The sequence below is a fragment of the Hemiscyllium ocellatum genome, unplaced genomic scaffold (assembly GCF_020745735.1).
Source record: "Hemiscyllium ocellatum isolate sHemOce1 unplaced genomic scaffold, sHemOce1.pat.X.cur. scaffold_3218_pat_ctg1, whole genome shotgun sequence".
Lineage (NCBI taxonomy): Eukaryota > Metazoa > Chordata > Chondrichthyes > Orectolobiformes > Hemiscylliidae > Hemiscyllium > Hemiscyllium ocellatum.
Window position 1 is genome coordinate 19,816 of NW_026868349.1, and position 23,675 is coordinate 43,490.

Below are 23,675 nucleotides of genomic sequence, written 5' to 3' on the forward strand. Positions count from 1 at the left end.
TGAAGCTCCCTATCACAGTTAGCTCCCTGACAAACGCAGCCTCACACAGGAAGCTGCGGCGTTCCCCCTCAACTCCCGCACGGACATTATCCGATCCTGACCGACACCCCAGCAGCCAAACAGCCGCGCGAGCCCCGACACAGTGTCTCCGGAGGGCTGAGGCGAGGGCAAGTGTGTCCACACACTGGGCCCTGAACCTGCTCCCTGCTGTGAAGGCCACTCGGCCAGTTCTCGCACAGCACGATCCCACCACGGGATAACAACCCAGATTCTCTGGGGGGGGCTCTCTCTCGCGGCTTGTACAAGAGACGGTGCGGGAAAACAAAACAGACACACGCCAGCGACGTTCCCGTTCCGGAATCTCACGGGTCGGCTCATCGCGATAAAGAGATGGCACCGGATCGAGGGTTTTCGATGGGGGATTCGGGAGGGGGAGACGGAGGTGGGTGCGGGGGCGTGGGGTCGAGGGGGTGTGGGGCAAGGGTTGTGGGGGGGTCAAGGGGGCGACTGGATGTGGGGTGTGGGGGCGGGAGGGGACGTGGGGTCGGGGGTCTCGCTCCCACAGGGAATGGAGAACGGATCCATATACAAAAGTGCGGGGAAACTGGATAAACGTAGATGATGAGAGATTGTGGAAGGAGGCAGGGGTGCAGCAGGAACACTGACCCAAGCAGACGGACCGAATGGCCTGTTTCGGTTGGAAAATGACTCTCTCTTGTTTTAGGAGGAACCGTAGAAGGGTGAACCCAGCACAACGGCTGTGGCATTGTTTCACAGGGCAGACACACACACAGGTACAGGCATGCACGGACAGGCACTCTCTCTCACACACACACAGCAACAGGTGAGTGTGGACAGACAGACAGGTGAACACAAACACAGGTGCCTGCACTCTTACCCGGGCGCACACTCTCACACAGACACAGGCGGGCGCACACTCTCACACAGACACAGGCGGGCGCACACACTCACACAGACACAGGCGGGCGCACACACTCACACAGACACAGGCGGGCGCACACTCTCACACAGACACAGGCCCGCGCGCACACTCTCACACAGACACAGGCGGGCGCACACTCTCACACAGACACAGGCGGGCGCACACTCTCACACAGACACAGGCCCGCGCGCACACTCTCACACAGACACAGGCGGGCGCACACTCTCACACAGACACAGGCCCGCGCGCACACTCTCACACAGACACAGGCCCGCGCGCACACTCTCACACAGACACAGGCGGGCGCACACTCTCACACAGACAGCTTCTGCAATGTCGATGTTATCATCGAATCTATTTATTAACCTGCTCTGATAATGTTCTGTTCAGAAACAATGAAGAGGCGGCTCTGAAAGGCAGTCTGGTGTTGGGTAACAGTCTCTCAAACACAACAGCCACTCGAGAGACAGCACCCGGGGCAGAGGATTATAGAGCCTCCCGGCAATGGGTAACCCTGAGAGAGAGAGACAGAACCAATTAATGGGGAGTCAGTGAGAAACTCCATCCACCTCACTGTCACAGAGACAGAGTGCTGCACACAGCACCCCATCAAACACCCCCAGGGACAGGGACAGCACGGGGTTACATACAGAGTAAAGCTCCCTCTACACTGTCCCCCATCAAACACCCCCAGGGACAGGGACAGCACGGGGTTAGATACAGAGTAAAGCTCCCTCTACACTGTCCCCCATCAAACACCCCAGGGACAGGGACAGCACGGGGTTACATACAGAGTAAAGCTCCCTCTACACTGTCCCCCATCAAACACCCCCAGGGACAGGAACAACACGGGGTTAGATACAGAGTAAAGCTCCCTCTACACTGTCCCCCATCAAACACTCCCAGGACAGGGACAGCACGAGGTTACATACAGAGTAAAGCTCCCTCTACACTGTCCCCCATCAAACACCCCAGGGACAGGGACAGCACGGGGTTACATACAGAGTAAAGCTCCCTCTACACTGTTCCCGTCAAACCCTCCCAGGGACAGGGACAGGGACAGCACGGGGTTAGATACAGAGTAAAGCTCCCTCTACACTGTCCCTCATCAAACACTCCCAGGACAGGGACAGGAACAGCACGGGGTTAGAGACAGAGTAAAGCACCCTCTACACTGTCCCTCATCAAACCCTCCCAGGGACAGGGACAGGAACAGCACAGGGTTAGATACAGAGTAAAGCACCCTCTACACTGTCCCTCATCAAACACTCCCAGGACAGGGACAGCACGGGGTTAGAGACAGAGGAAAGCTCCCTGTACAGCTCCTGGAGCTGGAGGACGATGGAATGAAATGCTTGAAGCTGCTGAAAGGGTTTGTTCGGATCGAGAGTGGGAACGGGTTGCCTCAGGTGGAGGGAGGGTCGCCCGTCCATAACAGGGGGGCGGAATGGTCCATTCCCAGGCCGCGGGGGGGCTGGCCCGGGGTTGGAGAACAGGTCCTCCCCCCACAGACAGGCCGGTGTGATCGGGAGCTGTTACCCTCACAACACAGGCCAGCCTCAGGGGGAATCCGCACACCACCCCTCCCAGTTTGACCGGATTCTCGGCTGTTCCTGTGTAACAGGCTGGAGGAGGAGGGGCTGAGTGGCCTCCTGTTCCTGTGTAACAGGCTGGAGGAGGAGGGGCTGAGTGGCCTCCTGTTCCTGTGTAACAGGCTGGAGGAGGAGGGGCTGAGTGGCCTCATGTTCCTGTGTAACAGGCTGGAGGAGGAGGGGCTGAATGGCCTCGTGTTCCTGTGTAAACTGCCTTGATGTTATGCAGAGACCCACAAGCCGAGCCCTCAGCGTGGTGGGGAGTGGAGAATGGCCACCTGGTGCTATCCCACCCCCCGGACTGACCTGGGCTGGGGTCAGATGCGGCCGATTTCGCGCAGTTGAGCCACGAGCTGCTCGGCGTTCTCCACTCGGACCCCCGCGGTGCGGTGGGGAGGCTCCTCCACGCTGACGGTCTGCAGCTTACTCCTGACATCCACCCCCAGCTCCTCCACCGTCACCTGCTCAATCCGCTTCTTCTTGGCTTTCTGGGGGAGGGGCAGGGGCACGCGGGGAAACCCCACAGGTCCCAGAGGGAGGGCCGGGCGGCAAGGGGTCAGGGTCAGGCACAAACGGGACGGGGGGGAGCGGCAGGCAGGGGAGAGAGAGACAGAACGGGGGAGGAGACAGAGGGGAGAGAGATGAAGGGAGGGAGACAGAGAGAGATAGAGGGGTGGGAGGGAGAATGGGGAGGTTGGGGGAGGGGGGGGGGGGGGACAGGAAACAGGGACACAGACAGAGAGGTGGGACAGAGGGAGGAGGTGGGGGCCAAGGGGACAGGGTGGGTGGAGGATACAGACAGAGATAATGGGAGGCTTCAGTTTCTGCAGAATCTGATCACATTTATTTATCACAGTGAGGAACCATCAACACGACAGCTCTCCCTCGGCGCCGACCCTCCCGCAGCGCGGCGCTCCCTCGGCGCCGACCCTCCCGCAGCGCGGCGCTCCCTCGGCGCCGACCCTCCCGCAGCGCGGCGCTCCCTCGGCGCCGACCCTCCCGCAGCGCGGCGCTCCCTCGGCGCCGACCCTCCCGCAGCGCGGCGCTCCCTCGGCGCCGACCCTCCCGCAGCGCGGCGCTCCCTCGGCGCCGACCCTCCCGCAGCGCGGCGCTCCCTCGGCGCCGACCCTCCCGCAGCGCGGCGCTCCCTCGGCGCCGACCCTCCCGCAGCGCGGCGCTCCCTCGGCGCCGACCCTCCCGCAGCGCGGCGCTCCCTCGGCGCCGACCCTCCCGCAGCGCGGCGCTCCCTCGGCGCCGACCCTCCCGCAGCGCGGCGCTCCCTCGGCGCCGACCCTCCCGCAGCGCGGCGCTCCCTCGGCACCGACCCTCCCGCAGCGCGGCGCTCCCTCGGCGCCGACCCTCCCGCAGCGCGGCGCTCCCTCGGTGCTGACCCGCCGACAGCGTGGCGCTCCCTCAGCACTGACCCTCCGACAGTGCCCACTCCCTCAGCACTGACCCTCCGACAGTGCGGCACTCCCTCAGCACTGACCCTCCGACAGTGCCCACTCCCTCAGCACTGACCCTCCGACAGTGCGGCGCCCCCTCAGCACTGACCCTCCGACAGTGCCCACTCCCTCAGCGCTGACCCTCCGACAGTGCGGCGCTCCCTCAGCACTGACCCTCCGACAGTGCGGCGCTCCCTCAGCACTGTGGGTCAGTAACGTTGGGGAGGGGGGGGCGCGGATACTCACCATGATGTTGGGCAGAGTGGCATATCGCGGCTCATTCAGGCGCAGGTCCGCGGTGACAATGGCTGGCAACGTGAGGGAAACCGTTTCCAAACCACCATCCACTTCACGGGTCACACACAACTTCTTATCCTCCACCTTCACCTCCGAAGCAAAGGTGCCCTGGAGCAGGAATGGGAGAGCGGTGACCCACATGGAACAGAACTCCGGATCAATCCATGACACTCCCCTCCCACAGAGTCAGGCACCCACTGCTCACTGACACGGAGACTGACCCAGCTCCCCAGTGAGGGACAGGACCAGGCAGCCCGCCCTGTCAAACACCTCTGCACTCCCTCAGGAATAAATCTCCCCCTCAGCACTGACCCTCCGACAGTGCCCACTCCCTCAGCACCGACCCTCCGACAGTGCCCACTCCCTCAGCACTGACCCTCCGACAGTGCCCACTCCCTCAGCACCGACCCTCCGACAGTGCCCACTCCCTCAGCACTGACCCTCCGACAGTGTCCACTCCCTCAGCACCGACCCTCCGACAGTGCCCACTCCCTCAGCACTGACCCTCCGACAGTGCGGCACTCCCTCAGCACCGACCCTCCGACAGTGCCCACACCCTCAGCACTGACCCTCCGACAGTGCCCACTCCCTCAGCACTGACCCTCCGACAGTGCCCACTCCCTCAGCACCGATCCCCGACAGTGCCCACTCCCTCAGCGCTGACCCTCCGACAGTGCCCACTCCCTCAGCGCCGACCCTCCGACAGTGCCCACTCCCTCAGCACCGACCCTCCGACAGTGCCCACTCCCTCAGCACTGACCCTCCGACAGTGCCCACTCCCTCAGCACCGACCCCCCGACAGTGCCCACTCCCTCAGCACCGACCCCCCGACAGTGCCCACTCCCTCAGCGCCGACCCTCCGACACACATGTAGAGGAGGGGAGAGTGGGAGAGATGTAAGAGAAAAGCCGAGGAGAGGGAGGGAGGTGTGATGGGGAGGGCTGGGTGATCGACACAGCATCTCTGAGCCGATACCGGACCTGAGTTGAGGTCAGACTTCCGAAGCCGGGGTGGGTTTGGGGTCCGTACCTGTGGCCAGTCCAGCAGGGCAGCGGTCATCTGTCCAGTTTGATTCCAGTCCCCATCGATCGCCTGTAGGACCAGAGAGAGGAGAAGGTGACCACTTGGTCAGTGACGGCCAGTCTACCCCAGTTCAGCAGAGCGCCACATGGACTGGGGACCTGGTGGTGTCATCGATGTGTACGGCCTGTCCCAACATACCCCCCCAGCCGCTCGTGGCTGGGCCCAGCTGTGGCTCAGGGGTCACCTGTAGGCCTAGGCCTGACAATGAGACGGCAGGGCCCATCCCCTTCCCTGATGGACGTGACCGAGACCGGCTACCAGTTCCGGATTGAAATCCCACTGGGGCTGGGATTGGGAATTCAATCCTGAATCTGTCGCCCCACCCCCCCCTCCCTCCCACTCCCCCCTCAGGGCATGTTCCCCCGTGACTCAGGACCAATGAATGAAACAACAAGAGTCACCCTGACAGTGCGACGTGGAGTGACAGGGACAGCAGGACGCCATTCAGCCCCCCACCCCGGGCTGTTCCACAGGATCATGGCTGCTCCCACATTACTCCGGTCCACCTCCCTGATCCATCGCAGCCTTGACAACATCTACGGGGGCCCCACCCTCAGAGAGAGGGGGTCCCTACCCACACAGAGAGGGTCCTCAGAGAGAGGGTCCCTACCCACACAGAGAGGGTCCTCAGAGAGAGGGGGCCCCGCCCTCAGAGAGAGGGGGTCCCTACCCACACAGAGAGGGTCCTCAGAGAGAGGGTCCTCAGAGAGAGGGTCCCCACCCTCAGAGAGAGAGTGTCCTCAGAGAGAGGGTCCCTACCCACACAGAGAGGGTCCTCAGAGAGAGGGTCCCCACCCTCAGAGAGAGGGGGTCCCTACCCACACAGAGAGGGTCCTCAGAGAGAGGGGGCCCCGCCCTCAGAGAGAGGGGGTCCCTACCCACACAGAGAGGGTCCTCAGAGAGAGGGTCCCTACCCACACAGAGAGGGTCCTCAGAGAGAGGGTCCCTACCCACACAGAGAGGGTCCTCAGAGAGAGGGTCCCCACCCTCAGAGAGAGAGTGTCCTCAGAGAGAGGGTCCCTACCCACACAGAGAGGGTCCTCAGAGAGAGGGCCCTCAGAGAGAGGGTCCCCACCCTCAGAGAGAGAGTGTCCTCAGAGAGAGGGTCCCTACCCACACAGAGAGGGTCCTCAGAGAGAGGGTCCCCACCCTCAGAGAGAGAGTGTCCTCAGAGAGAGGGTCCCTACCCACACAGAGAGGGTCCTCAGAGAGAGGGCCCTCAGAGAGAGGGTCCCCACCCTCAGAGAGAGAGTGTCCTCAGAGAGAGGGTCCCTACCCACACAGAGAGGGTCCTCAGAGAGAGGGTCCCCACCCTCAGACAAAGGGGCCCAACCCTCAGAGAGAGGATCCTCAGAGACAGTGGCTCCACCCTCAGAGAGAGAGGGTCCCCACCCTCAGAGAGAGAGGGTCCCCACCCTCAGATCTCCTGATGGGAGCTTCAACGTGGTCCCTTTATTCCGAGGCTGTGCCTGGAGTTTCTCAGGAGGAGAGCTCTCCGTTCCGAACGTCGAGCCCATGGGAGATCCGGCTTGCTTCAGGCAGACCAGTTCCATTTGTTCCACCCTCCGGTGGGTACGGTCCCCACCTGGTCAACACTTGCTCAGGACACAATCCCTCCCCGTCAGGGGGAGGTGGAACAGTGTTGATGGTGAGATTCTGATGAGGAGATTCCCTGTAGTGTGGAAACAGGCCCTTCGGCCCACGTCCATACTGACCCGTGGAAGAGTAGCCCACCCAGACCCGTTTCCCTCGGACTAATGCCGCTGCCTCGATGGGTAATTGAGCGTGGCCAATCCACCCTGACCTGCACATCTGTGGAGCGTGGGAGGAAACCCACGCAGACACGGGGAGGATGTGTAAACTCCACACAGACAGTCGCCCCGAGGCTGGGATCGAACCAGGGACCCTGGTGCTGGGACACACCAGTGTTCCCCACTGAGCCACGTGGAGTTAAGGACTCGGAACTGCCGTGGCAAGAGATTCTTTCACCGACGAGAAAAAGAGTGCAGGGTTGTAAAGGTGGGTGCTCCCAAATTATTCCCATCAGGAATCCATTCCTCTCTCTGACTGCGTACTGCCCCCCCGGCCTTGAGAAGGTGGGGGTGAGCTGCCTCCTTGACCCGCTGCAGTCCATGTGCTGTGGGTAGACCCACAATGCCCCTGAGGGAGGGAATTCCAGGATTCTGACCCAGGAAGGAACGTCAATATATTTCCCAGTCGGGATGGTGAGGGGAGGGGAACTTGCAGGGGGGTGGTGTTCCTGTGTACCTGCTGCCCCTTGTCCTTCCAGATGGAAGTGGCCGTGGGTTTGGAAGGTGCTGCCTGAGGGTCTTTGGTGAGTTTCTGCAGTGGGTCTTGTAGCTGGTACACACTGCTGTTACTGAGGAGGGAGGGGATGGTACACACTGCTGTTACTGAGGGGGGGTGGGGGGAGGGAGGGGATGGTACACACTGCTGTTACTGAGGGGGGTGGGGGGAGGGAGGGGATGGTACACACTGCTGTTACTGAGGGGGGGTGGGGGGGAGGGAGGGGATGGTACACACTGCTGTTACTGAGGGGGGGTGGGGGGAGGGAGGGGATGGTACACACTGCTGTTACTGAGGGGGGGGTGGGGGGGGAGGGAGGGGATGGTACACACTGCTGTTACTGAGGGGGGTGGGGGGAGGGAGGGGATGGTACACACTGCTGTTACTGAGGGGGGGTGGGGGGGAGGGAGGGGATGGTACACACTGCTGTTACTGAGGGGGGGTGGGGGGAGGGAGGGGATGGTACACACTGCTGTTACTGAGGGGGGGTGGGGGGGAGGGAGGGGATGGTACACACTGCTGTTACTGAGGGGGGGTGGGGGGAGGGAGGGGATGGTACACACTGCTGTTACTGAGGGGGGGGGTGGGGGGAGGGAGGGGATGGTACACACTGCTGTTACTGAGGGGGGGTGGGGGAGGGAGGGGATGGTACACACTGCCGTTACTGAGGGGGGTGGGGGAGGGAGGGGATGGTACACACTGCTGTTACTGAGGGGGGTGGGGGTGGGAGGTGGGAGGGGATGGTACACACTGCCGTTACTGAGGGGGGGGTGGGGAGAGGGAGGAGATGGTACACACTGCTGCTACTGAGGGAGGGTGGGTGGGAGGGGATGGTACACACTGCTGTTACTGAGGGGGGGGGGTGGGGGCAGGGAGAGGACGGTACACACTGCTGTTACTGAGGGGGGTGGGGGGTGGGGGGAGGGAGGGGATGGTACACACTGCTGTTACTGAGGGGGGGTGGGGGGGTGGGGGGGGGATGGTACACACTGCTGTTACTGAGGGGGGGTGGGGAGAGGGAGGGGATGGTACGCACTATTGTTACTGGGGGGGGTGGGGGAGGGAGGGGATGGTACACACTGCTGTTACTGGGGGGGGGTGGGGGAGGGAGGGGATGGTACACACTGCTGTTACTGAGGGGGGGGTGGAGGGGAGGGAGGGGATGATACACACTGCTGTTACTGAGGGGGGGGTGGGGGGAGGGAGGGGGTGGTACACACTGCTGTTACTGAGGAGGGGTGGGGAGGGAGGGGATGGTACACACTGCTGTTACTGGGGGGGGAGGGGATGGTACACACTGCTGTTACTGAGGGGGGTGGGGGGAGGGAGGAGATGGTACACACTGCCGTTACTGAGGGGGGGGTGGGGGGAGGGAGGGGATGGTACACACTGCTGTTACTGAGGGGGTGGGGGGAGGGAGGGGATGGTACACACTGCTGTAACTGAGGGGGGTGGGGGGAGGGAGGGGATGGTACACACTGCTGTAACTGAGGGGGGTGGGGGGGAGGGGGTGGTACACACTGCTGTTACTGAGGGGGTGGGTGGAGGGAGGGGATGGTACACACTGCTGTTACTGAGGGGGGGTGGGGGGAGGGAGGAGATGGTACACACTGCTGCTACTGAGGGGGGGTGTGGGGGGGAGGGGATGGTACACACTGCTGTTACTGAGGGGGGGGTGGGGGAGGGAGGGGATGGTACACACTGCTGTTACTGAGGGGGGGAGGGTACACACTGCTGTTACTGAGGGAGGTGAGGGGGAGGGAGGGGAGGGTACACACTGCTGTTACTGGGGGGGGGTGGGGAGAGGGAGGGGATGGTACACACTGCTGTTACTGAGGGGGGGGTGGGGAGAGGGAGGGGATGGTACACACTGCTGTTACTGAGGGGGGGTGGGGGGAGGGAGGGGATGGTACACACTGCTGTTACTGAGGGGGGCGTGGGGGGAGGGAGGAGGATTGTGCACACTGCTGTTACTGAGGGGGTGGGGGAGGGAGGGGATGGTACACACTGCTGTTACTGAGGGGGGGTGGGGGGAGGGGGGGGATGGTACACACTGCTGTTACTGAGGGGTGGGTGGGGGAGGGAGGGGATGGTACACACTGCTGTTACTGAGCGTTGGTGGGTGGGGAGGGAGGGGATGGTGCACACTGCTGTTACTGAGCGTTGGTGGGTGGGGAGGGAGGGGATGGTACACACTGCTGTTACTGAGGGGGGGTGGGTGGGGAGGGAGGGGATGGTATACACTGCTGTTACTGAGCGTTGGTGGGGGGAGGGAGGGAATATTTGTGGCTGTGTGGCCAATCCAGCGGGGGCTGCATTTTCCCAGCAGGTTTGGCAGCGCGGTGAGTACCAGCAGACTGCGATGCCGGAATGGGTGGGTGACTGGTGGTCCATGTGCCAGTTGCAATGCCCAGCCTGTGCCCATCTCCAGGAGTGGCCTCACCTGCTTGCCCAGGAGAATGAGATCCACCTTCTGTTGCTTGGCGATAGCAGCCAGGATCTTGGAGACCTGCAGAGGACCCAGAGCCTCATAGTCTTTCCCCGTGACTGCCACGTGGATCCCTCGGTCAGCACCCATGGCCAGAGCCGTCCGGATCGTCTCCTGCAGAGAGAGAGAGAGAGAGAGAGAGAGAGACAGACAGAGAGAGAGAGAGAGACAGACAGAGACAGAGAGAGAGAGAGAGAGAGAAAGAACACAATATGGAGCTGCACTTTTCACCAGAAACCACAAAAACCCGCCTGCTGATGAAAACCAAACCAAGGAGACAGTGAGGGACTGCAGATGCTGGAGATCCGAGTCGCTGGTGTGGTGCTGGAAGAGCACAGCAGCTCAGACAGCATCCGAGGGGCAGGAGAGTCAACGTTTCGGGATTTCCTGATGAAACGTCGATTCCCCTGCCCCTCGGAAGCTGCCTGACCTGCTGTGCTTTTCCAGCAACACACTCTCGGCTAAAACCAATCCAAATGCAGCCCGAGAGAAGCTGAGCTGGGAGAAGGGGCCACTCCCCTCTCATTGGGCAAGGGGTTTTTATCACTTAAAAACTTGTTCAAGTGTATAAAGCCAGACATTTCGCAAGGTCTGTCTTTCCGAACTCTCTGAGGACCAACAATGACAGCTTCACCCTGGTTATCATCACCACAGCCAGAGAGACACACACAGCCAGAGCGACACAGACACACACACACACACACAGACACACACAGACACAGACACAGAATTGCACAGCTCAGGGATCCACACGGTGCTCCGAGAGAGTACCAGGGGGAGCTGGGGGAATCCCGTCACTGGGTGGGGGGGGGAAGGGGGAGGGATTGCTCTCCTGATCCGGTTCGATCCAGGACCAAGTGCCCTGGAGCCCTGAACAGTCAGAGTGACCCGCTGCTTCCCAGCAGTGACCATCCCTGACCCTGGCAGGAGGGAGTCTCCTGGACTCGGTCAATCCTGGTGAATAATTGACCCAGTGTAAACAGTACACACTGGCTTCAACTGGACTAGACAGAGGGAGCAGGGACAGGGCACCAGCTACTGCCTGAGCTGGGGACACAGCTTCCTGACAAAGTGTCCCATCATTCCCCAGTGTTAGCCAACATCGATATGACACTGTTAACATTGCAGGTCACCCCCCACTCGGGATTATACTGGGTCGAGTCAATGCTGTTGAGGGACAGACCAGAACGAGGGGCCCCTCAACACGGGACAGTCCTCAATAAACCCACTCAAACTGACAGGGAGTTGGGGGGGGGGGGGGATGTGGGACTGACTCCCACAGGGAGTGTGGCAGGGGGGGGAAATGTGGGACTCACTCCTACAGGGAGGGGGGGGGGGGGGGGGAGAAGGTAGGGGGGGGAATGTGGGACTGACTCGAACAGGGAGGGGGGCAGGAATGTGAGACTCATTGCCACAGGGAGTGGGGGGAGATGGCGGAAATATGGGACTGACTCCCACAGGGAGTGGGTGGGAATCTTGTACTGAATCCTCTTATAGAGATTTACAAAATTATGAGGGGCATGGATAGGATAAATAGACAAAGTCTTTTCCCTGGGGTGGGGGAGTCCAGAACTAGAGGGGCATAGGTTTAGGGTGAGAGGGGAAAGATATAAAAGGGACCTAAAGGGCAACTTTTTCACGCGGAGGGTGGTACGTGTATGGAATGAGCTGCCAGAGGATGTGGTGGAGGCTGGTACAATTACAACATTTAAGAGGCATCTGGATGGGTATATGAATAGGAAGGGTTTGGAGGGATATGGGCCGGGTGCTGGCAGGTGGGACTAGATTGGGTTGGGATATTGGGTCGGCATGGACGGGTTGGACCGAAGGGTCTGTCTCCCTGCTGTACATCTCTATGACTCTATGCAGAGATGGGGTGGAGAGTGAGCAGCGTGGGTAGGAGTGCAGATGGTGGGCCGAGTGGCCTGTGTGTGTGTGAAGCCGGAGCACTGACCTGACACTGCTGGGGCCCACAGCTGACCGCGATCACCTCCTGGGCCAGCTTCTTCTCCTTCAGCCTCACAGCCTCCTCCACGGCGATCTCGCAGAAAGGGTTCATGGAATGTTTCACCCCATCGGTGACCACCCCAGTGCGGTCCGGCTTCACCCGGATCTGGGCACACACACACACAGGGTCAGGAACACAACCCGGCACGGAAAACCACACACCAGACCCACTCACCCAACCCTGGGGGAGCGCCGCACTGTCGGGGGGTCAGTGCTGAGGGAGTGCCGCACTGTCGGAGGGTCAGTGCTGAGGGAGCGCCGCACTGTCGGAGGGTCAGTGCTGAGGGAATGCCGCACTGTCGGAGGGTCAGTGTTGAGGGAGCGCCGCACTGTCGGAGGGTCAGTGCTGAGGGAGTGGGCACTGTCGGAGGGTCAGTGCTGGGGGAGTGCCGCACTGTCGGAGGGTCAGTGCTGAGGGAGTGCCGCACTGTCGGAGGGTCAGTGCTGAGGGAGTGCCGCACTGTCGGAGGGTCAGTGCTGAGGGAGTGCCGCACTGTCGGAGGGTCAGTGCTGAGGGAGTGGGCACTGTCGGAGGGTCAGTGCTGAGGGAGCGCCGCACTGTCGGAGGGTCAGTGCTGAGGGAGTGGGCACTGTCGGAGGGTCAGTGCTGGGGGAGTGCCGCACTGTCGGAGGGTCAGTGCTGAGGGAGTGCCGCACTGTCGGAGGGTCAGTGCTGAGGGAGCGCCGCACTGTCGGAGGGTCAGTGCTGAGGGAGTGGGCACTGTCGGAGGGTCAGTGCTGAGGGAGTGGGCACTGTCGGAGGGTCAGTGCTGAGGGAGCGCCGCACTGTCGGAGGGTCAGTGCTGAGGGAGTGGGCACTGTCGGAGGGTCAGTGCTGAGGGAGTGGGCACTGTCGGAGGGTCAGTGCTGGGGGAGTGCCGCACTGTCGGAGGGTCAGTGCTGAGGGAGTGCCGCACTGTCGGAGGGTCAGTGCTGAGGGAGTGGGCACTGTCGGAGGGTCAGTGCTGGGGGAGTGCCGCACTGTCGGAGGGTCAGTGCTGAGGGAGTGGGCACTGTCGGAGGGTCAGTGCTGAGGGAGTGGGCACTGTCGGAGGGTCAGTGCTGAGGGAGCGCCGCACTGTCGGAGGGTCAGTGCTGAGGGAGTGGGCACTGTGGGAGGGTCGGTACCGGGGGGGGGGGGGGGGGTGCCGCACTGTCGCGGGTACCTTCACCGCGTAGTCGATCACCCTCTTGACTCCCACCAGGATCCTCGTGACCGTCATGGCCTTCCAGCTGACCCTGCTCCCGGCGGAACCCTGAGGCCGGCGGACCCACTTCCGCCCCGCTCCCCGCACCCACTTCCGCCCCGCACTCCAGCCCTTTCCGACTGTGATTGAGTCCGTCCTCCCTCAGCCGTCCGGGTGGAGCGCCGCGACCGCTGCTCTACCGTTCCCCCCCCCGTACAACACCAAGGACAGGGAAGACTCTCTGTTTGGGAATTGCATCTGTCCACCCTCATTGGTCAAACTGCGGGTCAGCATTGATGGGGGGAGGGGGAATGGGTCATATTGAAGGAACGGTGAATTGTAGTGACCGGTCAATAATTTAACTGCAGCAGGACCAGAGACCTGGCTGGAGAAACTCAGCAGGTCAGGCAGCCTCTGTGCAGAGAGAAGGCAGAATGGACCTCGCAAGTGCACTGAGCCCTCTTGAGAACTGACAGAAAATGTGGCATGTGCGCTCAAGATGGGAAACGTGAAGCGACACGACACCAGAAATCGCTGGAGAAACTCAGCAGGCCCGTGCAGAGTGAAAGCACAGTGAACATGGCAAGTCCTCCTCCAGAATAACAACGACGCCCCTCCCAAAAATGTTCAGAATCCAGTCAAACCTTCACCGAAGGCCCAACCCAAGCACTTCCACTATTGAGCTTTTCCAATTGACGTTCTGTTTTAAGCACTAACTCAAAGAGTGTGTTGCTGGAAAAGCACAGCAGGTCAGGCAGCATCTGAGGAGCTGGGGGGGTGGGGGAGTCGACCTTTCAACCATAATCCCTTCATCAGGAATGTGCCTGTTTTGTTTTAAGCATTCAGTGTAGTTTTTTCACTCATAAGACTGTTTGGAGGGTCAGTGTGGACTTGTTGGGCTGAAGGGCCTGTTTCCACACTGTCGGGAATCTAATCAAATAGGAACACACACCAGCTGTACAGTCCCTCATGTGTGCTCCGCCATCCAATGGGATCATGGAGTATTTAATGGCTAACAGTCATGGGTTTGGGTTAGGGTTAGGGTTCATGAAAATCAGCTGCCAATCTGTCAAGTCGTAAAAGCTGAAGAGTTGACAGAGCTCATCATTTTCAAATGTTTTCCCCGTGACTGTTCTGGAGGTTACTGCTTCCAGTTTGGTTTCATTGACAAGTGGGGTGTGAGTATCGCCAGCTGGGCCCAGGGTTTATTGCCTGTTTTCAATTGCCCCCTTGAGTAGGTGGGGGGTGAGCCACTTTCCTGACCCACTGCAGCCCATCCCCACTGTGAAAAGAGAAGTTATCACAGTCCTGGAGGACCATGGGGCTGCTCTCATTACAGAGAGAGGGCCGAGGGTGGTTGAACTGGTGCCCTGGATTCTGAACCGGTGCCCTCTGGGCCTGGACTCTCAGCTGGGGCCTTCTTGACCCGCTGTAGTCCACGTGCTGTGGGTAGACCCACAATGTCCCTGAGGGAGGGAATTCCTGGATTCGGACCCAGGAAGGAACGGCCGATATATTTCCAAGTCGGGATGGTGAGGGGCTCAGAGGGGAACCTGCAGGTTTAATTTTACGTTTAATATTTTCCAAACTATCCTTAATGCCTAATATGGGTTTCACAGTGTCATCAGGCACCGGACTTTCTGTCCTGTTCTTAATAATTACTAATAAAATCAGAATTCACCCCCAACCTTCAGTAAGAGTCTGTAGATCATCACACAGGCATCGGGCCTAATTCTTTTGTTCATTTTTTTATTTCTTTGTTCTTAGTGTTTGTTGAGTTACTCATTCATAAGATCAATAGGAGCAGAGGTAGACCATTCAGCCCCTCTAACCTGCCCCACCATTCAGTACTATCATGGCAAATCTTATATTTACTTAGTTTCATTTTGATTATTGATCATTATCTTTTGATTATTGGCAATTTAATCGATTCGCGCTCTCCAGACTGTCCTCAGACTGTTTGGTGGGCGCAGCCTGGTATTTCTCCCGGGAGGAATTCCTCTCACATCCCGTTTTCCCGTGGATCCGGGGGACAATTGGAGCGGGGCGGGGGGGGAGGGGATGAATGGGATGGGGACCTCACCCCAAACTTGACACCATCGCGACCACTGGCGACCGAGCTCATCGCCATAGCAACAACCCCTCACCCCCTACCTCACCTGGGCCTGGACCGGGTGAGGGTCCCAGCTGTACACCCCTCAGAAGGAGTGGGGGGGGCGGGTGGTCAATCCGTCAACCCCGACGGGATTCTCGTTTCCAATTCTCGGAGTTTCTCAAAGCCAGATCCCCAGGAAGGTTGGGGTGGGGGGGAAATGGGGGTTGGGGAAGGTATTTGGAGGGGGTAAGATGGGAGGGGAAAGCAGGGAGATAAGAAAGGTGGGGGCAATTGGGATGGGGAGGGGGAGGATGGGGTTGAAGCAGTAGGGAAGGGGGATAGTGGGGGGGATGGCCTCCCCACTGCCCTGGGCAGGCTCTGTCCTTTCCACAAGGCCTCAATTGCCCTTTCGAAGGGCAGGGACAATTATAGTTGCACCCCAAATCCCCCCCACCCTCCAATGTTTGTCCATCAGAAACGAGCAGATTGCATTGTAGTAGCACCCTAGTTGGGCCGAGCTGGGATTTACAATAGCAGCAGACCCTCTCCCTCAGGCTGCCCACCTCCCACTGCGCCCTCCAACTTCATGGGCTCCACTCCCAATCGCTGGCTTCCCTCCCCTGGATTTGACAGGTTGGAATTTTGCCCCCTGTCCACCCTCCTGCATAGGGATGAGTTGGGAGGTCATGTTGCGGCTGTACAGGACATTGGTGAGGCCACTGTTGGAATATTGCGTGCAATTCTGGTCTCCTTCCTATCGGAAAGATGTTGTGAAACTCGAAAGGGTTCAGAAAAGATTTACAAGGACATTGCCAGGGTTGGAGGGTCTGAGCTACAGGGAGAGGCTGAACAGGCTGGGGCTGTTTTCCCTGGAGCGTCGGAGGCTGAGGGGTGACCTTATAGAGGTTTACAAAATTATGAGGGGCATGGATAGGATAAATAGACAAAGTCTTTCCCCTGGGGTCGGGGAAACTAGAGGGACATAGGTTTAGGGTGAGAGGGGAAAGATATAAAAGAGACCTAAGGGGCAACTTTTTCACACAGAGGGTGGTACGTGTATGGAATGAGCTGCCAGAGGATGTGGTGGAGGCTGGTACAATTACAACATTTAAGAGGCATCTGGATGGGTATATGAATAGGAAGGGTTTGGAGGGATATGGGCCGGGTGTTGGCAGGTGGGATTAGATTGGGTTGGGATATCTGGGTCAGCATGGACGGGTTGGGCCGAAGGGTCTGTTTCCGTGCTGTACATCTCTATGACTCCCAGTATTCTGTCAGGTTCAATCAGATTCAACCCCCCCCCCCCACAACATACTTCTAAACTTCATTGAGTGCACCAACCACTCAGTGAGCACAGGAGCAGAGATGTCTTGGTGTGATGGTACAAGGGCAGTGGGGAGACCACCCCTGGAGGATTGTGTGTGTGCAGTTTGGGGTCTCTGTATCTGAGGAAGGGATCATCTGGTGATGGAGGGAGTACAGGTTTCCCAGGGCTCATTCCTGGGATGGCAGGATGAAGGGAGACTGGGTCAGCTAGGAATATATTCCCGGGGGTGGGAGAGGGGAGGAAGACTGAGGGGAAAGTCACTAAAACTGATAAAACCCGAACAGGACTAGGCAGGGTCAACACAGGCAGGATGTTCCCGATGACCAGGGGGTGGGCCGACCTTGGGGGGGGGGGTGGGGGGGGTGTGGGTGGGAGGGGGGGGAGTGGGGGGGTGGGGGATGGCTAGGGGGTGTGTGGGGGGTGGCTGTGTGGGGGTGGGGTGTGGGGGAGGGTGGGGGGGTGGGTGGGGATCGGGTGGAGGGCGGTGGGGTGTGGGGTGGGTGTGGGTGGGAGGGGGGAGTGGGGGGGTGGGGGATGGCTAGGGGGTGTGTGGGGGGTGGCTGCGTGGGGGATGGCTAGGGGGTGTGTGGGGGGTGGCTGTGTGGGGGTGGGGTGTGGGGGAGGGTGGGGGGTGAGTGGGGGGTGTGTGGGGATTGGGTGGGGGGCGGTGGGGTGTGGGGTGGGTGTGGGTGGGAGGGTGGGGGATGGCTAGGGGGTGCGTGGGGGTGGCTGTGTGGGGGTGGGGTGTGGGGGAGGGTGGGGGGTGAGTGGGGGGTGGGTGGGGGTGGGGTGTGTGGGGATCAGGTGGGGGGTGGTGGGGGCGTGGGGTGGGGTTTGTGTGGGGGGGGTGGGGGGGGTTGGGTGGAGGTGGGGTGTGTGGGGGGGTGGTGGGTGTATGGGGTTGGGTGGTGTGTGGGGGTGGGGGGGTGGGGGTTGTGGTCTGGGGGGGTAGTGGGGTGTGTGTGGGGGGGTGTTGGGGGTGTTGGGGTGTGTGTGGGTGATGGGATGTGTGTGTGGGGTGTGTGGGTGGGTGGGTGGAAGGTGGGGGTGTGTGTGGGATAGGGGGTGGGGATAGTGGGGTGTGTGGAGGGGTGGTGTGAGTGGGAGGGGGTTTGGGGGTCACGGTCTAGGGAAATGTCATCTTCGCTCAGAGAACGGGGGGAGTCTGTGGAAGGCTCTGTCACAGAAAGTGGTTCAGGCCAAACCATCGAATGTTTCCGAGAAGGATTTAGGTTTAATTCTTCGGGCTAAAGCGATGGGAAGGGGATGGGGTGTTGGTGGGGTGGGGGATGTGAGAAGGGGGGAACCGAGCTACATGATCAACCTCGGTCAGGCTGAGTGACGGGGTAGGCCCGAGGTGGGGGGCAAGTGGCCTCCTCCCGTTTGCCGGGTTGTGTTGCTAACCGTGTGACACACGGGTGAGTGTGACTTTTGTGAGCAGCCGGTTGAGTTGATAAGGAGAGGGTGCGGCCCCTGGTGCTGTTCACTGCACTATCGGCTCCCTCGCACACCGGACACGACCTTTAACCCAGGCTGCGCGGCCTAGTGTGCGTGGGGGCGCGGCGCTCTCTCTCTCTCTCTCAAACATAATCACTCGCACCATGCTGACATTTCCCCATCAGCACCCCAACCTCACCTCCCTGAGACAGAATATCAAAAGACATATATGCGAGGGTAAAGTTTATTCACGTAGGCCAGGAATGGCAGGTAAAGAGGTCACAATATTAAGAGACGCAGGACTCCTCACAATCTGTAATGCTGAAGGATGAGGAGATCTGCACTCCTGAGGGGGTATTGCCAGAAAGGGTAACAGGGATTCACGGTGGGACAAAAAGTGCTCAGTTATGGCTAGAGTCTCCAGAGAAGTGCGGAGAATTTGTGGTCGGAGTCCTGGACAACCTCTCAGCTCCAGGAATACAATTTGTCCCAGCGAATGATATAGCTGATTCACCGGGAGGCGTGCTGCCTACTGTAGCTAAATAGCTGGTGGAGACGCAGGCAACTGAAGACGTGAAGAGTGTTCTTCTAGGAATTCAGCATGGACAGGTTGGACCGAAGGGTCTGTTTCCGTGCTGCACATCTCTATGACCAGTGGCAACATGGTCTCCATGTCTGCTCTCTCCAGGACTCCCAGTGTTCTAGCAGGTTCAGTCCAATTCCACGTTCCCCCAAAGTCCTGGGACAACCTCTCAGGTCCAAGGATACACTTTGTCCTTGCAAATGATATGGCTGATTCACCGGGAGGCGTGCTGCCTACTCGGGTTGAAACACCAGGGGAGGCGCAGGCAACTAAAGAATGTTCCTCTGGAAATTTTCCCTGAGGCACAATCCGAAGTCGGAGGGGTCAAAAGACACAGGGAAGGAAGCTGACAGAACGTTATCGGAAACTTCCTTCGATCAGATAGGTGGCACAGAGCAGCAGTGAATCGGTAAACATGTAAGTATTTTTAGCTCTGCTAAGCTTTTTTTAGATTAGATTAGATGACCTACAGTGTGGAAACAGGCCCTTCGGCCCAACAAGTCCACACCGACCCGCAACCCACCCAGACCCCTACTCCTAACACTACGGGCAATTTAGCATGGCCAATTCACCTAACCGGCACATTTTTGTGTTTGTGGGAGGAAACCGAAGCAAACTCACGCAGACACAGGGAGAATGTGCAAACTCCACACAGTCAGTCGCCCGAGACGGGAATTGAGCCTGGGTCTCTGGCGCTGTGAGGCAGCAGTGCTAACCCACTGATTGAGTTACAGCAGAAAAATAAGTTCAAACAGTTATATCAAAAGGCATTTACAAAGAAGGAGGGTGAATGCACCCCTGTGTGTTATTACTTAACAAAATTGATGAGGAAAATGGAGACCTTCACACATTCAAGCAGATGGGAAATGGGCAGAGATTCATCAAATTGTTTTGCCAGTCGAGTATAGAAAGGAGGTGCTGGGAGTGGCGCATGAGCTACCACTTGGAGGTCATTTAGGGGTGAGGAAAATACAAAGACATTTTTACTGGCCTGGACTATGCAAAGATGTAGTTGAATTTTGCCAGATGTGTCATATATGTCAACTAATCAGGCAGGAATAAAACCTGCACCTTTAATACCTATACCAGTATTTAAGGAACCTTTCACAAGAGTTTTGATTGATTGCGAAGGTCCCCTACGTCAAATAAAAAAGTGGGAAGAAGTATTTAATAATAACAATGGATGTGTCAACTAGATTCCCAGAGGCAATCCCATTACACAACATCACAGCTAGAAGGGCTGGAGAAGAATTACTTAATTTTTTTTACAAGACTGCCAATAGAGATCCAATCAGATCAAGGGTCAAACTTCAGATCCAAACAGGTTATGGATAAATTGGGAATTGAGCAATTCAAATCTATTGTGTACCATCCGGAATCACAGGGAACACTAGAGCGATGGCATCAAACACTGGAGACCATGTTGGGGGCTAATGGTCAGGGTTATTCAGAGGATTGAACGTAGAACATAGAAAAGTACAGCACAGAACAGGCCCTTCGGCCTAGGATGTTGTACCGAGGATTAATCCTAACGTAAAATAAAATACCTTAACCTACACACCCCTCAACTCACTGCTCTCCATGTGCATGTCCAGCAGGCGCTTAAATATCCCCAACAACTCTGCTTCCACCACCACCGACGGCAACGCATTCCATACATTCACAACTCTCTGCATAAAGAACCTACCTCTGATGTCTCCTTTATACCTTCCTCCTAATATCTTCAAACTATGACCCCTCGTCTCAGTCAATCCTGCCCTGGGGGAAAGTCTCTGTCTATTGATTCTATCCATGCCTCTCATTACCTTGTACACCTCGATCAGGTCATCTCTCTTCCTCCTCCTCTACAGAGAGAAAAATCCAAGCTTAGTCAACCTCTCTTCATAAGGCAAGCCCTCCAGTCCAGGCAGCATCCTGGTAAACCTTCTTTGCACCCTCTCTCCAAAGGCTCTGTACCTTTCCTATAGTAGGGCAACCAGAACTGGACGCAATATTCCAAGTGTGATCTCACCAGGGACTTATAGAACTGCAGCAAAACCTTGCGGCTGTTAAACTCGATCCCCCTGGTAATGAAAGCCAAAACACCATCTACTTTCTTCACAACCCTATCAACTTGGGTGGCAACTTTAAGGGATCTATGTACTTGAACACCAAGATACCTCTGTTCCTCCAAACTGCCAAGAATCCTGTCTTTAATCCTATATTCAGCATTCAAGTTTGACCTTCCAAAATGGAGTTATCCAGGGTGAACTCCATCTGCCATTTCTCAGCCCAGCTCTGCATCCTGTCTATGTCACACTGCAGCCTGCAATAGCCCTCAATACTATCACTGACACCTCCAACCTTTGTGTCATCGGCAAATTTACTAACCCACCCCTCAACCTCCTCATCCAAGTCATTTATAAAAACTACGATAAGCAGAGGCCCAAGAACAGAGCCCTGAGGGACCCCACTCAACACTGACCTCCAGGTAGAATACTTTCCATCTACAACCACTCTCTGCCTTCTGTCAGCTAACCAGTTCTGAATCCAGATAGCCAAATCTCCCTGTATCCCATACCTCCTGACTTTATGAATGAGCCTACCATGGGGAACTTTCTCAAATGCCTTGCTGGAGTCCATATACACCCCATCCACTGCCTGACCTTGGTCGGTCTGTCTTGTCACCTCCTCAAAGAACTCAATAAGATTTGTGAGGCATGACCTGCCCCTCACAAAGCCATGCTGACTGCCTTTAAACACGCTATGCTTTTCCAAATAGTTATAAATCTTATCCCTCACAATTCTCTCCAAAACCTTGCTGTGATTGGGATAAGGGAATTCCATTGGGACGTTTTGCCCTCAGAGATACATCGAATGAAATGACCAAATTCAATCGTTTTGAATAAATCTTTGGGCATGAAGTAAGAGGACCATTAAAATTGATGAAGGAAAACTTAATAAGTCAGAGTGCAGAGACCACCCATTTGGACGGTGTGTCAAATTTTAGCGAACGATTACATAGAGCTGGAGAGCTGGTTAGACAACGTTTAAAAGTATCACAGCATACAATGGAACAAGAAGCTGATAAGAAATCACAAGTTCACAATTTTGTGATCGGGAATAAGTTATTGGTGTTACTTCCAGTAACTGATGAGCCTTTAGATTAGATTAGATTACTTACAGTGTGGAAACAGGCCCTTCGGCCCAACAAGTCCACACCGACCCGCCGAAGTGCAACCCACCCATACCCCTACATTTACCCCTTACCTAACACTACGGGCAATTTAGCTTGGCCAATTCACCTGACCCGCACATCTTTGGGCTGTGGGAGGAAACCGGAGCACCCGGAGGAAACCCACGCAGACACAGGGAGAACGTGCAAACTCCACACAGTCAGTCGCCTGAGTTGGGAATTGAACCCGGGTCTCTGGCGCTGTAAGGCAGCAGTGCTAACCACTGTGCCACCGTGCCACCCACAAAGCAAGGTTTAGTGGACCTTATCACATTGAGAGGAAATGGAGTGAGGTGAACTACTTGATAAGGACTCCAGACAGGAAGAAATCTCACAGTGTGTCATGTGAACATGCTGCTCAAAGGGTATTTTGATCAGGAAGAAAAGCAAGAGAAGGTGTTAATGATTACAGCACAGATGGAAGAACAAAGTTCAGAGGATTCTGAATTGGACATTCCTCCAATCCAATTGGACAATGAGGAAGATGTCAAAAATTGGGATAAATTACTGAGTTATCTTCCATAACAAAATCGAAATGACCTGAAACAGTTATTACTGTCACATGGGGAGATATGCGGAAATAAACTGGGAAGCACTAACCTAATTGTGCATGATGTAGAGATCGGAGAATGCTGTTCCAATTAAGCAACAGCCTTATAGGCTCAACCCCGTAAAGTTGGCACAGGTTCAGAAGGAGATAGAGGGCATGCTCCAAGATGGCACCATCAAAGTGAGTTACAGTGACTGGAGCTCACCCAGAGTCATGGTGCCAAAGCCAGATGGTACCCAACGGTTATGGGTGGACTATCAAAAAGTCAATGCCGTTACAAAGACTGATGCATATCCAATTCCGCAGTTGGAGGACTGTGTCGAAAAAGTGGGACAAGTAACTGACATTTCGAAGTTGGACTTGCTCAGAGGCAACTGGCAAGTGTCTCTGTCAGAGAGAGGAAAGGCGATTTCAGCTTTCAGAATGCCAAGTGGATGATATCAGTTCAAAGTCATGCCATTTAGTATGAAAACTGCTCCAAACACATTTCAGAGACTGAATAATAAAGTCATTGCTGGATTACCCAACTGTGTGGCGTATATAGATGCCGTAGGGATCTTTAATCACTCACGGAAGGAACATTTACAGCATTTATCAGACTTCAATCGGTCTTGGAAGGCTGGCTTGGTGATAAACCTAACTAAAAGGGAATCTGTCAAAGCTCAATTCACCTTCCTGGGTCATATTATTGGACATGGGCAAATGGACCCACGGGATGTGAAAGCAAAAGTAATTGGGGAATTTTCCACACTGTCGATGGAAAACTATGGAGTGTTCCACTCACAGAATTATTTCAGTGGACAGCAGACTGCCAAAAGACATTTGACAGCCGAAAAACGGTGTTACCCACTGCCCCGGTATTACCCACACCATATTATACAAAGCCTTTCAAGGTGGTTATCGATGCCCGTGTTGTGGGTGTCAGTGCGGTGAGCCTGCAGGAGGATGATGAGGGAATAGGAAGACCCAACAGGTATTTTTCCAGGAAGTTGAACATTCATCAACAGAACTATTCAACGCTGGAGAGAGAGACTTTCAATGTGACATCACAACATTGCAGTGTTTATATTAGCAGCAACGCATCTCAGACAATGGTATACACCGCTCACAACCCACTGAC

The 23,675-nt window shown here is 57.1% G+C and overlaps 1 protein-coding gene across 1 annotated transcript; it reads right to left on the reverse strand.

Annotated features, from left to right (window-relative positions):
* Window positions 1-1,285: 1,285 nt before the first annotated feature.
* etfb (electron transfer flavoprotein subunit beta) lies at window positions 1,286-13,439 on the reverse strand. Its single transcript, XM_060823065.1, has 7 exons — window positions 13,329-13,439; window positions 12,110-12,268; window positions 10,111-10,269; window positions 5,307-5,369; window positions 4,227-4,385; window positions 2,842-3,023; window positions 1,286-1,457 (listed from the first exon to the last, which is right to left on the reverse strand). Exons 1-6 carry the CDS (start codon window positions 13,383-13,385, stop codon window positions 2,853-2,855), a joined length of 768 nt encoding a protein of 255 aa, XP_060679048.1. The 5' UTR covers window positions 13,386-13,439; the 3' UTR covers window positions 1,286-1,457; window positions 2,842-2,852.
* Window positions 13,440-23,675: the final 10,236 nt, after the last annotated feature.

Bases quoted from the DNA above. Each gene is read 5' to 3' on its own strand.
- etfb (XM_060823065.1), bottom strand. From the start codon at position 13,385: ATGACGGTCACGAGGATCCTGGTGGGAGTCAAGAGGGTGATCGACTAC. The intron at 12,269-13,328 runs GTACCCGCGACA...GTGTGTGCCCAG, and splicing joins TGATCGACTACGCGGTGAAG to ATCCGGGTGAAGCCGGACCG. The intron at 10,270-12,109 runs GTCAGTGCTCCG...CTCTCTCTGCAG, and splicing joins GTGGGCCCCAGCAGTGTCAG to GAGACGATCCGGACGGCTCT.